This window comes from Manis javanica, chromosome 6, assembly GCF_040802235.1.
Source record: "Manis javanica isolate MJ-LG chromosome 6, MJ_LKY, whole genome shotgun sequence".
Lineage (NCBI taxonomy): Eukaryota > Metazoa > Chordata > Mammalia > Pholidota > Manidae > Manis > Manis javanica.
Window position 1 is genome coordinate 121,297,787 of NC_133161.1, and position 14,064 is coordinate 121,311,850.

The 14,064-nt window shown below is 34.9% G+C and overlaps 1 protein-coding gene across 5 annotated transcripts in view; it reads left to right on the forward strand.

The window, feature by feature from the left end:
* Nucleotides 1-14,064, forward strand: part of PGR (progesterone receptor) — an 88,315-nt gene that overhangs the window by 53,405 nt on the left and 20,846 nt on the right. For 4 of the 5 annotated variants that reach the window (XM_037025629.2, XM_073239413.1, XM_073239412.1 and 1 more), the window contains exon 4: nt 6,446-6,751. In XM_037025629.2, coding sequence (XP_036881524.1) covers nt 6,446-6,751 — 306 coding nt within the window. Of the gene's footprint in view, nt 1-6,445; nt 6,752-14,064 lie in introns of those variants that run through there. The other variant, XM_037025630.2, reaches the window with a different exon arrangement.

Genomic DNA, 14,064 nt, shown 5'->3' on the forward strand with positions numbered 1-14,064 from the left:
GTAGTTGTAGCAATTTACACCCCATGTCAGCTTTGTCTTAAAGCTCCTATTTTATGTGTTCTTGCCATTCTGGGTAGGTAGTATTTAATTGTGGTCTAATTTGCATTTCTCTACTTAGTAATGAGATCATATTTTTTGTATTTTTGAAAATTTATTTAATCAGCTGTTTATTTTTATTGAGGTATATACAATAAAATGCACAAATATTAGTGTAGACCTTAATGAATTTTCACATGTGTACGTTCATATAACCATCACTCAGAACATTTCAAACATTCTCAATAATTCTTTCCCCCTTCACCTATTTCGCCCATCTGCTACCCACTTCTCCTCTAGCAACCACCAGTCTGTTCTGTGTCTATGAGTCTTTTTCTGTTTGTTTTATTTTTACAGATTTCACATTTAAGTGAAATCATGTGGTATTTGTATTTCTCTCACTTATTTCATTTAGCAAAATATTCTCTAGGTCCACCCATGTTGCTGCAAATGGCAAAACTTCATCCTTGTGTTTAAAGCTAAGTAATATTCCATTGTAAATAAGTACCACATCTTCTTTATCCATTCATCTTTGATGGACATTTCATTGGCTATTGTAAATAATGTTGCAATAAACATAGGGTACATATATCTTTTCAAGTTAATGATTTCATTTTCTTTTGAGTATATTCCAGAAGTAGGATTGCTGGGTCATATGGTATTTCTATTTTCAGTTTTTTGAGATACCTTCATACTTCCCATAGTGGCTGTACCAATTTGCAGTCCCACCAGCAGTATACAGGGTTTCCTTTCCTCCAAATCCTTGCCAACACTTGTTATTTGTCTTTTCGATAGTAGCCATTCTGACTTGTGTGAAGTGATATCTCTTTGTGGTTTTGATTTACATTTCCCTGATGATTAGCGATTAGAGAATCTTCTTATATGTCTGTTGGCCTTCTGTATGTCTGGAAAAATGTCTGTTCAGGTCTATGCCCATTTTTTAATCAGACTATTTGGTTTTCTATGTTGAGTTTTATGAATTCTATTTTGGGTATTAGCCTGTTATCAGGTATATCATTTGTAAACATATTCTGCCATTTAATAGGTTGCCTTTTCATTTTGTTGACCATTTCCTTTGCCTTAAAGAAGCTTTTTAGTTTGATATAGTCCCATTCATTTATTTTTGCTTTTGTTCTATTGACTGAGGAGACATATGTAGAAAAAAATTACTAATGCTGATGTTCAGGAGCTTAGTACTTATGTTTTCTTCTAGAAATTTTATAGTTTCAGATGTTTAATCCATTTTTAGTTTATTTTTGAGTAAGGGAGTGATCTAATTTCATTCTTTTGCATGTAATGTTCATTTTCCCAGCACCATTTATTTAAGAGACTTTTTTCTCCCCACTGCATATTCTTGTCTTCTTTACCATATATTAGTTGACCATATAAGTGTAGGTTTAGTTCTAGGCTCTCCATTTTGTTCCATTGACCTTTGTGTCTACTCTTGGAGCAGTACCATACTGTTTGGATTACTGTAGCTTTTAGTATAGTTTCACATCAGGGTGTGTGATTACCCAACATTGTTGTTCTTTCTCAAGATTGTTTTAGCTATTCTGAGGTATTTTGTGTTTCCATACAAATTTCAGCATTGTTTGCTCTAGTTCTGTGAAAAATGCCATTTTTATTTTGATAGGGATTGCAGTAATCTGTATATTTTTGGGGCCATACTTATATTAATATGTATATATTTATGGCCACACTTAACATTAATTCTTCCTTCTCATTAGCATGGAATAACTTTCAATTTATTTGTGCCATCTTCAGTTTCTTTCATCAATGACTTACAGTTTTCAGAGTACAGGTCTTCATTAACTTGGTTAGGTATTTTCTTAGGTATTTTTTTCATTTCGATACAGTTGTATATGGAATTGATTTCTTAATTTTTCTTTCTGCTAGTTCATTATTTATATATAGAACTGCAAGAGATTTTAGTATATTGATTTTGTATCCTTGGCCTTTACTGAATTCATTTAGTTCCAGTATTTTTTGGTGGAGTCTTTGGGGTTTTCTTTTTATAGTACCATGTCATCTCCAAACAGTGACACTTTTACTTCTTCCTTACCAATTTGGATGCCTTGCCTTTTATTTCTTTTTCTTGTGTGATTGCTTTGCCTAGGACTTCTAGTAATATGTTGAATAAAAGTGGTGAGAGCTGGTACTCTTATCTTCTTTCTGATCATAGAGGAAAGCTTCTAGCTTTTTACGATTATAATGTTGGTTGTGGGTTTGTCATATGTAGCTATTGCTATGTTGTGATATGTTTCCTTTCTATCCACCTTGTGAGAGCTTTTGCCGTGAATGGATATTGAATTTTGTCAAATGCTTTTCACGATCTATTGATATGATCATATGTTTTTCACCCTTCCTTTTGTTAATGTGGTATATCACATTGATGTGCAGATGTTGAACCATCCTTGTATCCCTAGAATAAATCATACTTGGTTGTAGTGATGATCCTTTTAATGTATTTTTGAATTCAGTTTGCTAGTATTTAGTTGAGGATTTTTGTATATTTATAAGGGATATTGGCCTGTAATTTTCTTTTCTTTTTTTTTTTTTTTTTTTTGTAGAGTCTGTCTAGTTTTGGTATAAAGGTTTGTGGCCTTATAGAATGAATGGAAATTTTCCTTTACAGTTTTTTGGACTATTTTGAGAAGGAAAGTTAATAACTTTTGTTTAAATGTTTGGTAGAATTTGCCTATAAAGCCATCTGTTCCTAGCCTTTTGTTTATTGGGAGTTTTGTGAATACTAATTCAATTTTCTCACTACTAGTCATTCTTTTCATATTTTGTATTTCTTCCCTGGTTCAGTATTGGAATATTGCATGTTTCTAGGAGTCGATCCATTTCTTCTCGGTTATCCAGCTTGTTGGCATATAATTTTTCATAGTAATATCTTAATAATTGTTTGGATTTCTGTGGTGTCAGTTATAACCCCTTTTATTTCTGATTATTTGCATCATCTTTTTTTTGATGATTCTAGCTAAAGACATCAATTTTGTCTCTTCAACATTCCATTGATCTTTTGTATTTTTTTTTAGTCTCTATTTCATTTATTTCCACTCTGATCTTTATTATTTCCTTCCTTTTATTGACTTTTGGCTTTGTCCTTTCTCTAATTCCTTTAGGTGTAGGATTAGATGGTTTATTTGAGATTGTTTTTTTTTGTCTTGAGTTAGTCCAGTATCACTATGAACTTACTTTTAGAATTGCTTTTGCTGTATCCCAAAGATTTTGAACTGCTGTTTTTATTTTCATAATTCTCCAATTATTTTTATTTCCACTTTGATTACTTTATTGTTTAGTAGCACGCTGTTTAGCTTCTGTGTTTTTTTTTTTTTCCAGTTTGTTTTTTTCTGTAATTGATTTCCAGGTTCATACTGTTGTGGGCAGAAAAGATTATTGTCATGATTTCACTCTGTATTAAGATTGAATTTTTTAAGACTTCCTTTGTGGTCTAACATGGAATTTATCTTGGAGAATGTTCTCTGTGCACTTGAAAAGAATGAGTATTCTTCTGTTTTTGGATATAATGTCCCATATGTATCTTTAGGTCCATTTAGTCTAATGTGTCATTGAAAGCCACTGTATCTTTATTGTATTTCTGTCTGGATGATGTATCCATTGATGTAAGTTGGGTGTTAATGTCCCCTACTATTATCATAGTATTAGCAAGTTCTTCATGTCTGACAATATTTGCTTTAGCTTTTTACGTGTTCCTCTATTGGGTGCATTGATATTTGTAATTGTCATATTTTCTTGCTGGATTGAGCCTGTAGTAATTACATAATTCTTGTCTCTTTTTAGTCTTTGTCTTAAAGTATTTTGTCTAATATAGGTATTGTTATTCCAGCTTTTTTTTTTCATTTCTGTTTGCATGGAATATTTTTTTCTATTCCTTCAGTTTTATTCAGTATGTATCTTTAGGTCTGAAATGAGTCTCTTGTAGGAAGCACATAAATGGATCTTGTTTCTTTTATCCATTCAGTCACCCAGTGTCTTTTGATTAGAGTTACATTAATTGTCCACTTATATTTAAAGTAAATAGTGAAATGTATGGGCTTATCACCATTTTGTTAAATGTTTTCTGGCTGTGTTTTCATTCTTCTCTTATCTTTTTTTCTTCTCTTGCTCTCTTCCCTTGTACATAATGACTTCTTTTAGTGTTATGGTTGACTTCTTTTGTATTTTCTATGTCTGTATTATAGTTTTTGGGTTGTAGTTATATGAGACTTATATATGATGTTGTACATATGTCACATTCTATGCTGATTGTTGCTTAAGCTTAAACTAATTCTAACAGCACTGTATTTTTTACAGTTGATCCTCTATGTTTCATATATATGATGTATCCTTTTATACCTTTTTATTTAATGATTCTCTTAACTAAATATTTGAGGTGACTGATTTTACTACTTTGATCTCTTAACCTTCAGACTAGCTTTTAAGTGATCTACCTTTGTTATCTCTTTCCTTATACCAGTGAATTTTTTTTTCTTTTCACAATTTTCTTGCCTCTAGTTATGGTCTTTACTTCTTTGTCTTAAAGAAGTCCCTCTATTATGTAAACTCCTTTAATTGTGTTTACGAGAGAGAAGTTCTTCATCTCTTTCTCAATTCTGAATGATAACCTTACTAGATAGAGTATTCTTGCTTGTAGGTTGTTATCTTCACCACTTTAAATATACCATGCATACCCTCTGGCCTGTAGACTAATAGCTGATAACCTTGTGGTATTTCCTTTGTATGTAACTCATTGCTTTTCTTTTGCTGCTTTTAAGATTCTTTGTCTTTGATCTTTGGCATTTTAATTTTGTGTCTCAATGTGGCCCTCCTTAGATTCATCTTATTTGGAGATTTCTTGATTCCTGGATCTGAATGTTTGTTTCCTTCCATAGGTTAAGGAAGTTTTCAGCTAGTAGTTATTCAAACAATGTTTCCACCCCTTTCTCTTTCTGAGACTCCTATAATAAGAATGTTAGGATGTTTAATGTTGTCTCAGAGGTCCCTTAACCTATTCTCATTTCTTTTTATTTTTTCTTTCTGTTCTTCAGCTTGAGTGCTTTCCATTACTCCGTTTTCCAAATTACTGATAAGTTCTGCATCCTGTAGCCTGCTGTTGATTCCTTCTAGGATATTTTTTATTTCCTTTATTGTCTTTTTCATCTCTGATTGGTTCTTTTTACTTTCTCTTTTTTGAAGTATTCTCTGAGTTCATCCATTGTTTTCTCATCTGGTGAGCATCTTTATAACCATTACTTCAAACTCTATCAAGATAGATTGCTTCCCTCAGTTTCATTTAGTTCTTTTCTCGAAGTTTTGTCTTGCCATTTTGTTTTAAGAATATTCCTCTGTCTCCTGTTTTGATTGACTTTCTCTGTGTGTTTCTACAGACTAGGGAAAGGGGCTATCTTTTTCAATCTTGAATTGTTGGCCTTATCTAGAAACATCCCTTGGGTAGATCGTGTATGCCTGGCAGTTTAAGCTGAAGGCTAGATGGTGCCAGCAGGGTGCTGTGGTGCCTGGGCCCCCAGGTTGTGATGCATAGGGCTCCTGTTTAGGCTACGCTGATGGGGTGACTGGATTCAGAAGGGATGCAGGCAGTGTGAGTCCACATGGGCGTTGCACTGGTTCCTCGGTGGAACTTCTGGGCCTCTGGCTGGCACGACTGGATGAAGGCAGGATCAGGGCGACTGCCTTAGCTAAGTCTGGAGCTAGTGTGAGCCCTCGCTCTGCTCCCATACACACTGTCAGCGTATAGACAAGAAGAGAAATATTGGCACTAACTAGCACTTCTGGTCGCAGAGAGTTCTAGCAGTCCCCCTGCCTTAGCTTTGAAAGTTGGATTTCTTCCCTCATAGGGCAGTTGCCCTTTAAACTGGGACTTTTTCCTGTGCCCAGAGCAGGGGAATCTCTGCTTTTGTCCTCACTGATATCCCTCCTTACTTACTGTAGGACTGGGATGAGGCTTTCTCCATACCATGTCTGTCTCTGTTGCCATTTTTTTATGTTTTTTTATCCCTCATGTGCAGGTGTTCATGCGGACCTCAGTCCTTCCGCAGGATGAATTGCTCTATGCATCAGTTAGATTTGGTGTGTACATAGGAGGTGGGTTCAGGTTCTTTCTTGCTGCCATGTTGGACTCACATCCAATTTGTCTTTTCATACATGTTACTGCAAAGCTCCCCAGCCCCCCAGTGGATACTGATGTAATTACTTACACCCTACCAACCTAATGAATGCTGGTATAATTAACTCTTTAATCTAAGTCTGAGACCTAGCACTTACTTATTTTTATTTTATCAGATTAATGCTATATTTCTAAGACTTAAGAAAAATAATACTCTGCTGGAAGATTTCATTAATATGTATTTATATGAATTTTTCTTTTTTTTCTTCTTCTCTTTAGGTCGAAAGTTTAAAAAGTTCAATAAAGTCAGAGTTATGAGACCACTAGAGGCTATTGCTCTCCCACAGTCGGTAGGCATTCCAACTGAAAGCCAAGCCCTAAGCCAGAGAATCACTTTTCCGCCAGGTCAAGATGTGCATTTGATCCCCCCACTGATAAACCTGTTAATTAGCATTGAACCAGACATGATCTATGCAGGACACGATAACACCCAGCCTGATTCCTCCAGTTCATTGCTGACAAGTCTCAATCAACTAGGAGAGAGACAACTTCTTTCAGTAGTCAAGTGGTCTAAATCGCTGCCAGGTAATAATAATTTGTATATAATAGCATATAATACAAATGTTACTGTTATAGTAGGTTTTTAAATAAACAGTCTGTGTAGTAAATTAATTATAGTCCAGAAAGCATGGTATAGTATGTGTTTCAGCAGTTCAAAATATGTATGTAGGACCCTGCTGTATGCTATGGAAATACAAGAAACATTTTGAGTCTTGTTGACTGATCAAGAATTACATTCATCAAACAGTTAAGGAAGAACATGTTATAATAGTTCAGAGAAAGAAAAACTGACCATCTTAAAAGTATCTATTTCATGCTAAATCCTAATCCAAATGGCTAAAGAAAAAACTGAATGTATCTATTCATATAACAAATCAAAATAGTATTCAGAGAACATTGTTGTATGTGAAGTCAATTAAGAAGCCAAATTGCCAAGTGAAAATAATTTGGACATAGAAAATGAACTTCCATTCACTATTTTCTCTAATTTATGTCCAAAGGGAGTAACAATGAAAATCTGCATTATATCATCATGAAGCAATTTCAGTAAAGCTATTTTTGCTCCCTTAACACAGCTCCGTAGGTGGTAAGACGTTGAAAGAATTACAAGGATGTGGTTCTCATTTGGGTAAATCTTAGACTGCACAGCCAGGAGAAGAATATATGGGTAGCAATTGCTTGTGGAGGTGTTAATCTCATAATTAGAACTTTTTTCATATTACAGTCTTTTCACACCAATAATATCCTTATACTCCTTTAGACCAATTTATTTTTCTAATATCTGGTTAAGAGTTAAATATATTATGCCATTTTAGTTTACAAGTAAAGAATTCCATTCCCAACTTGCCTTAATATTTTTTCAATTATTATTTTGCCTGAAAGGTTTGAAATACAATAGGTGAATTGTAATTGAAAATTCAAGGTTATATGAAACAAAAAGAAAAAGATTCCTGTTTGTTGAATCTTTTAAGAAGTTGATATAACTCACTATTATAATGGAGATAAAGTAACCTTATAGAAAAATCAAAATGCCTAGACTCTTATTGCTTCATTCTTGCTGGAAGGCCTTGGATAGGTAATATTTTTTTTGTATTAGTAAAGTTATGAATGTTTATAACTTACTGAAAAGTGGTTATCAAGTTTGGTAGATCTTTATTAAGTTAAAATATTACAATAGCATTAATGAATGTTTTCTGTTTAAAAATATGAGTGCTTACACATGTTTAACTCTTCTCAGTTTCCCTATTTGGAAAAAGTGATTTATTTGATTTTTATATATATACTATTATAGTTTATTATTTCTCTTCTTTGCATTTTTGAGGTTCTTTACTGTTTAAAAAGATTTTACTATTAATTGGCAAAATTAGGAAGTAACCAGTTATAGTTTAAATGATAATTTATTCACTTGGATAAAAGCTAAGTGAGCTTTTTAGGTTTAAACACTGTTACCTGTCAAGATTTTTTGACCACCACACACTTACAAAGTGAAAAGAAATTTTACATTAAATTTAGTGATCACTTTTTGTAATGTTACAAAATGTAATCTGTCTGTAAGTAAACAAGAATGATGGCATCACCGTTATTACACATAGTCTATACAATAAGATGATCAGAGTACTGTGTGGCCCAGGTTCTTTTAAACCATACTTGCATGGTCTGCATTCTGGGAGTACCTTTAATGAATGAGTGATGAAAATGGTTAATAAACCAGTGACTTATATTGACCTCTGTGAAATGACTCAGAGGAACACGTGTATATAAAGTAATCTAATATCATTAGCTGCTCAGAACCTTTCAGTTTTGATTTTAAACCAGAGTACAGATTTTATTCACTTGATTCACTCAACAAATGTCTATTGTACTCCTGCTGTGTGCAAGACCTTACAATTACACAGGGGTGTTTGTTAGAAAGAGAAGCCAGGAGGCTGGGTCCATGGCATGAATGCATTTGGTGCAGCACATCCTAGCATCTGGTCATCAGTTTTGCACACGGTGGAAACTTATTTTATCCATTCTCTGATGTGTTTTTCATCTGTGAAAGATGAACTTTTGTTAAATGAGGCTTATGAATAAGCCAGGATATCAGTTTATAGAGTGCCATAAAGGTATCACTAGGAATATATGTTGGCAGATTGGGTCATTCTTTCACAATTGGAAAATGTATTTGAGAAGTCAGATTAAGCTCAGATGCAAAATGATAATCATAACAAAGGTGCCAGCATACATGAGGTCCCCAGAACATATATCTGCAGATCCGTAAGAGGATTCTTGTTGCCTGGTCACAGTTTCCTCATTTCTCCTTTGTGCTTTTCTATTACCTTGTACCTGTTACAATAATTGCAGCTCATCTGATATTTCCCTCCTAATATTTCAGAGATCTGTTTGTTTCTGTTTAATGGAGACTTGCAAGATACTTAGCCCTATGACAGCACATTTATTTACAAAAGATCTCTTAGGGTACATTTCATTTGACATATTGACATATACCCTGACTTCTAGCTGTAACTTCAGTGGGTAATATTTTCTTATTTGGAGCTTGAAACTACACAATTATTTGCAAGATTTTAAAAATGAACAAGACATTTTCTTTGTTAAGGAACTTTCAGTCCAGTTGGATAAATAAGATACTCAAACTATAATGGTATGTGAAGTGACATAATATATAGGGACAGAAGAACATTTTTGGCTTCAAGGACTAGAGAAGGCTTCAGAGACAAAGTTTCAGTCAAACTGCACCTTGAAGGAGAAATCAGACTCTGCTAAATCATGATAAGAAGGAAAGCATGCCAGATAGAAGGATGGTGTGGTTGATGGTGTAAAAATAAAGCATGAAGTATGTTTCATGAATAATGAATTACACCAGCATAAGAATGGTTCTCAATATTTTCAAATGTGAGCGTCCCTTAGTAATATAAAAAATGTTATACCTTCCCCCCACAGCATAGTAATTGAAACTTTTAATGGCTGCTGATTGAGAAAAGACATTTGTGCATATGGTTTCTCAAACACTACTAAAATGAGTACTGGTCTCTTGGAGGTTTTATCACCCAAGAATTAAGAAACCACAGACAATAAGGGCTGGTCATGGAGGGTCTTGAAAGTTAGGATAGGTTTTGGAAATCAAATTAATAAGTATTCCTTCCCAATTCAATTTCACCTTTAAATATTCTTCATCCTGTATATCAGTACACTGTAGCAGAACAGATGAGACAGGTTTTGGGGGTAATATTTCTTCCTCATAAATTTTGTCTTGACCCTTTTATTTTATTTAAAAAATCAATCCATGTTAATGGTTTGAAATTTTTTAGCATTGTATTTTTGAATACGTACCTTACTTCTTGGTCTCAGCCACACTCCTAACAATTGGCAGTACCGGAAGACTGGAAAAGGCCTTTGCCTAATTTTCTGCTTTTGAAGCATGCCAAAATATATTTTGAGTTATGTGATAAAGGATTTTTTTCTTTCTTCCCAAATCAAATGAATAAATCAAATCACTTCTATGAAGACTGTCAAAAATGATTTTTCTAAAAACCTATTATTGCCAATGTCAACAAAATTTTTTACTTACTAAATCAAATGAATACTTTCAGCCCTTTAACATGTTTCACATGCCCCTGGGCCCACTGACAAAGTAACCATTTCTTGGTGAAACTTGTTCTCTGGCATTTATCACTTCCCTTCCACGTAGATATGTTTCTCTCAATTCAGACATTTTCTGTTTTTCTTTTGTATATTTGTTCTTCCACCTACACATTTGACATTTCCTGGGTTCCATCTTCTCCATTAGTTTCTTTCTCTGCGCAGTCTGGATGATCTCATTCGTAACCTGTCTTCAACTACCGCTATTATATTCTGATAACTCCCAAATACATGGTACCAGCTCAGACCCTCTACCGAACTATCGAACCATGTATTTCAATGGCTTATCACATGTTTCTACCTGGAGGAACTTCCAAGTCAACATGACCTTGCATAAACCTAAAACCTTTTCCAGTGTCCTAAAATGGCACCTCAGACACAAACTTGGGTATCAGCCTCAGCTCACTTTTCTCCTTAACCTTCTGTGCAATTAGTTACGAAATCCCATCGACTGTACTTATTAAATATAGGATTTTTTAGACATGCTACTTCCACTGCTACTGTGTACTGACTTAGTTTAGGTCATCATTTTTTCCTGGATTTCTATTGCAGCCCCCCTGACTTTATTCCCGCAGTTTCATGCTGCTGCAAAACAGTCCTCTATTCTGCCACTAGAATCATCTTTCTGAAAACAATTATAATCAATTATATAATTCCTTTCCTTTTTTAGGAACAAAGTCAAACTTCTTGACCTCGATACCCTAGGCGCTTGTCATTTCACTCCTGATCTGCAGCGCTCTCTCTCGCTCTCCCTCTTCGAGCCACTCTAAGGCTCGGGTCCCACAGTGCTCTCTGCTCAGTTTCCTGCCTTCTTTTGCCCGAACTGCTTTCCCTATCTGGAGGCACTTCCCTTCTCCCACATCTTCCCTTGGCTGGTCCCTCTCTCACCTTCAGAATCCTAACCACCTGTCGCCTCCCTGGGGAAGATTTCTCTGAGCCTTCCCAGCCTAGCCGAAGGTTCCTTTGCTCTCCGCCTCCCCCGGCCTTGTCAGCCACAGCGCTGTCACTCGGAGTTATGATGATGTTCTGCTTTTCTGTCTGTCTCACACCACAACAAGTGTTAAGTCAGGGGCCGTCTTTCTAGTCTTATGCCTAGTAGCAAGCATGACTCTTCATCCCAAAGAGGTGCTTAAAGAATATTTATAGAAATGTAAATTATGGAATTGATATGAAAAGAACAATGCTGCCTTAAATAATCTCAAATCCTTATTCATAATAAATATCAAACAAGTTGGTGATGACGCTCATTGTGCTAAAGCTTTGTGCCTGCCAAAGTTCGTACTTTGTGTCAGAAGGTGCTGAGGTATTAAAGGCTCTGCCCTTAGGTTAACTGTTTCAGTATGAGACAGTTTTTACGGAAGCACAGCCTATATATTTTATCAAAACTCTGAAAGTAAGACGGGAGAACCTAGAAGGTCATACAGACCATGTATTACTGTACACTTACTTTTTTTTTAAGTATCATGGATCAGTTTGTAACAGGGCTTTTGTAAGAAATTATCAGGTCAAGACACTTAAAAGAAAAGAGTATTTTCCTTTGCTACTTGTTAAACACAATTAAGGATCACCCATCACTTCTCTGTATGAGGGTTTTCATATTGATCATCATCTCAAATGTACTGAGTTAACCTGATCATTATCATCAATGGGAATTTGATCTTTGTTTCTGCATAAAATAATGAACGATATTACAGTTCATAGGGGTTGGGGGGGAGGAATTACATACACTTCTGTACCAGGCATGTTCAAGTCAATTTTAACATTGTGCATTTATCACAGAAAAGCTCTCAAAAAGGTGGAGTAACTAAAGCTATTTTCTGAGTTGTTTTCCATTTTGTTAACTGGAAAGAATGCAGATCTGCTATAAATATTGGTAATTTCATAAGTTTGAAGTTATTTCAGCAAGATTTGCCTTTTATGATATACTAAAAATGTTCCTTTGTTTCTAGTCCTAATGCAAAAACAAACAGAAACCAAAGGGTAAATCAAACTTAACGAAGAAATACAAGCAGAATATCTATTTTTTAAAAAAGAATAAATGAATTGTCATATAATTTTGTAGATTTTAAAAACTAGTCAGATTAACATTTTAAAAAAAGTCCTAGAATGAAAAAAATATAGCACACTAAATCAATATGCAGGCCAATAGGTGCCTCCCTTTAGGGAATCTTGCTTTTCAAAAAATAGGAAACTTCATTTATCTCTTACCAAATTATTTTAAACTTTATAATCAATTACCCATTTTTGTAAAGCCTATACAATATTCCACTTATAAACAGCATTTCTGTACTATTGCCTTAAGGGCAATTCATAATTTTTCTTTAAATGAGAGGTAATATATCAACATGAACTTGATGCATGTATGTCATATGAAAATGACAAAAAGAATTATGAAAATCACATGCCAAATTTTTGTTGGCCAGTTATTAAGGGAGTCTTTTCGCACCTGAAAAATGTAAGCAATAAAAACCAACTCTGTTAATTTTAGAAAACATAAACAAAAAACAAAAATCCTCTGGCTATCCAAAACAAAACAAAAAGAAAAAATAGCTTCCTGGAAGGACACCAGGGATTTGCTGACTAGAATTTGAAACAAGTTTGTAAAATAGGCAGAAACCAAGGCATCTCCAGAGGGCCAACACAGATACCTGCACTGGATCCTGCCATCCCTGAGCACCACCATGATTAAGAATAAAGGCTCACCATATCTTTATCTTTGCTTTACTAGTTTCTGATTCGAAGTCCAGGTAGTATGTGTACCACAGGCCAAAACCTGTAACACAAGCCCAAGGAAGCACTTACTGTCACCAAACAACTGCCAGTAGGAAACTCTACCACACAGGGAAGAAAGGGAGGGAAGAAGTTAGGGTGAAAGGTAAGACAATGAAGAGGTGGCACTCCACACCCCCACCCTCACAAAAAAGTAAATGTGTGCTGTGGCATCCCTAATCATGAATATGCACTCCAGTTGTCTTTGGTTCCTGTGAGGCTGAGAACTTGTAAGAAGAGAACAGCAGTGCTCCTACTGCTCACATGAAGGTGGGACCATGGAGTATATGGAGAGAAGATATCCTGTTCTGCAGCCTACCTTGAGATGATTAACAGAATCAAGAAATAAATGTGCTTTGTCCTTGAGATCTAAGGAATAAAGTTTTGCTTTAGTTTTACTTTTAAGTAGGTTCTTGTATGTAGACTTCAGTGGATTCTTAAGGGCAGTAAATGTTATCAAAATAGCTTTATGGAAAGTGGTTGATACCTTTAATAAAAGATTTCATCCACTTTGACTACTTCAGCTATACTGAGATACAAATAATTTCCAAATTTATATCTCTAGTTCAGATTCTTCTCCATATTTCTAAGTCATTTGTCTAATTGCTATCTGGGTATTACAGAGGTTCCTCAAACGTGTCCAGAACTAATTATTTTTTCCCTAGCTTGTTTTCTCCTCTTTTATTTTATCTCAATAATGTTGTTTTCACCCCCCATTCAAGCAAAAACATTGAAAAACTTCTTTGGCTCCTTATTCCTCCCATTTTACGCTTTAAATATTTCTCTGATTATTCTCCCTCCCCTCTAGTCCTACCTGTTGACTTACTTCAGACTTTTACAGTCTCTCACCTGGCCTTTGGGAAGAACTCTAAACATCTCTCCTTGACTCCAGACATATTCCCTTGAATCCGTCCCCTACAAGGTACCAA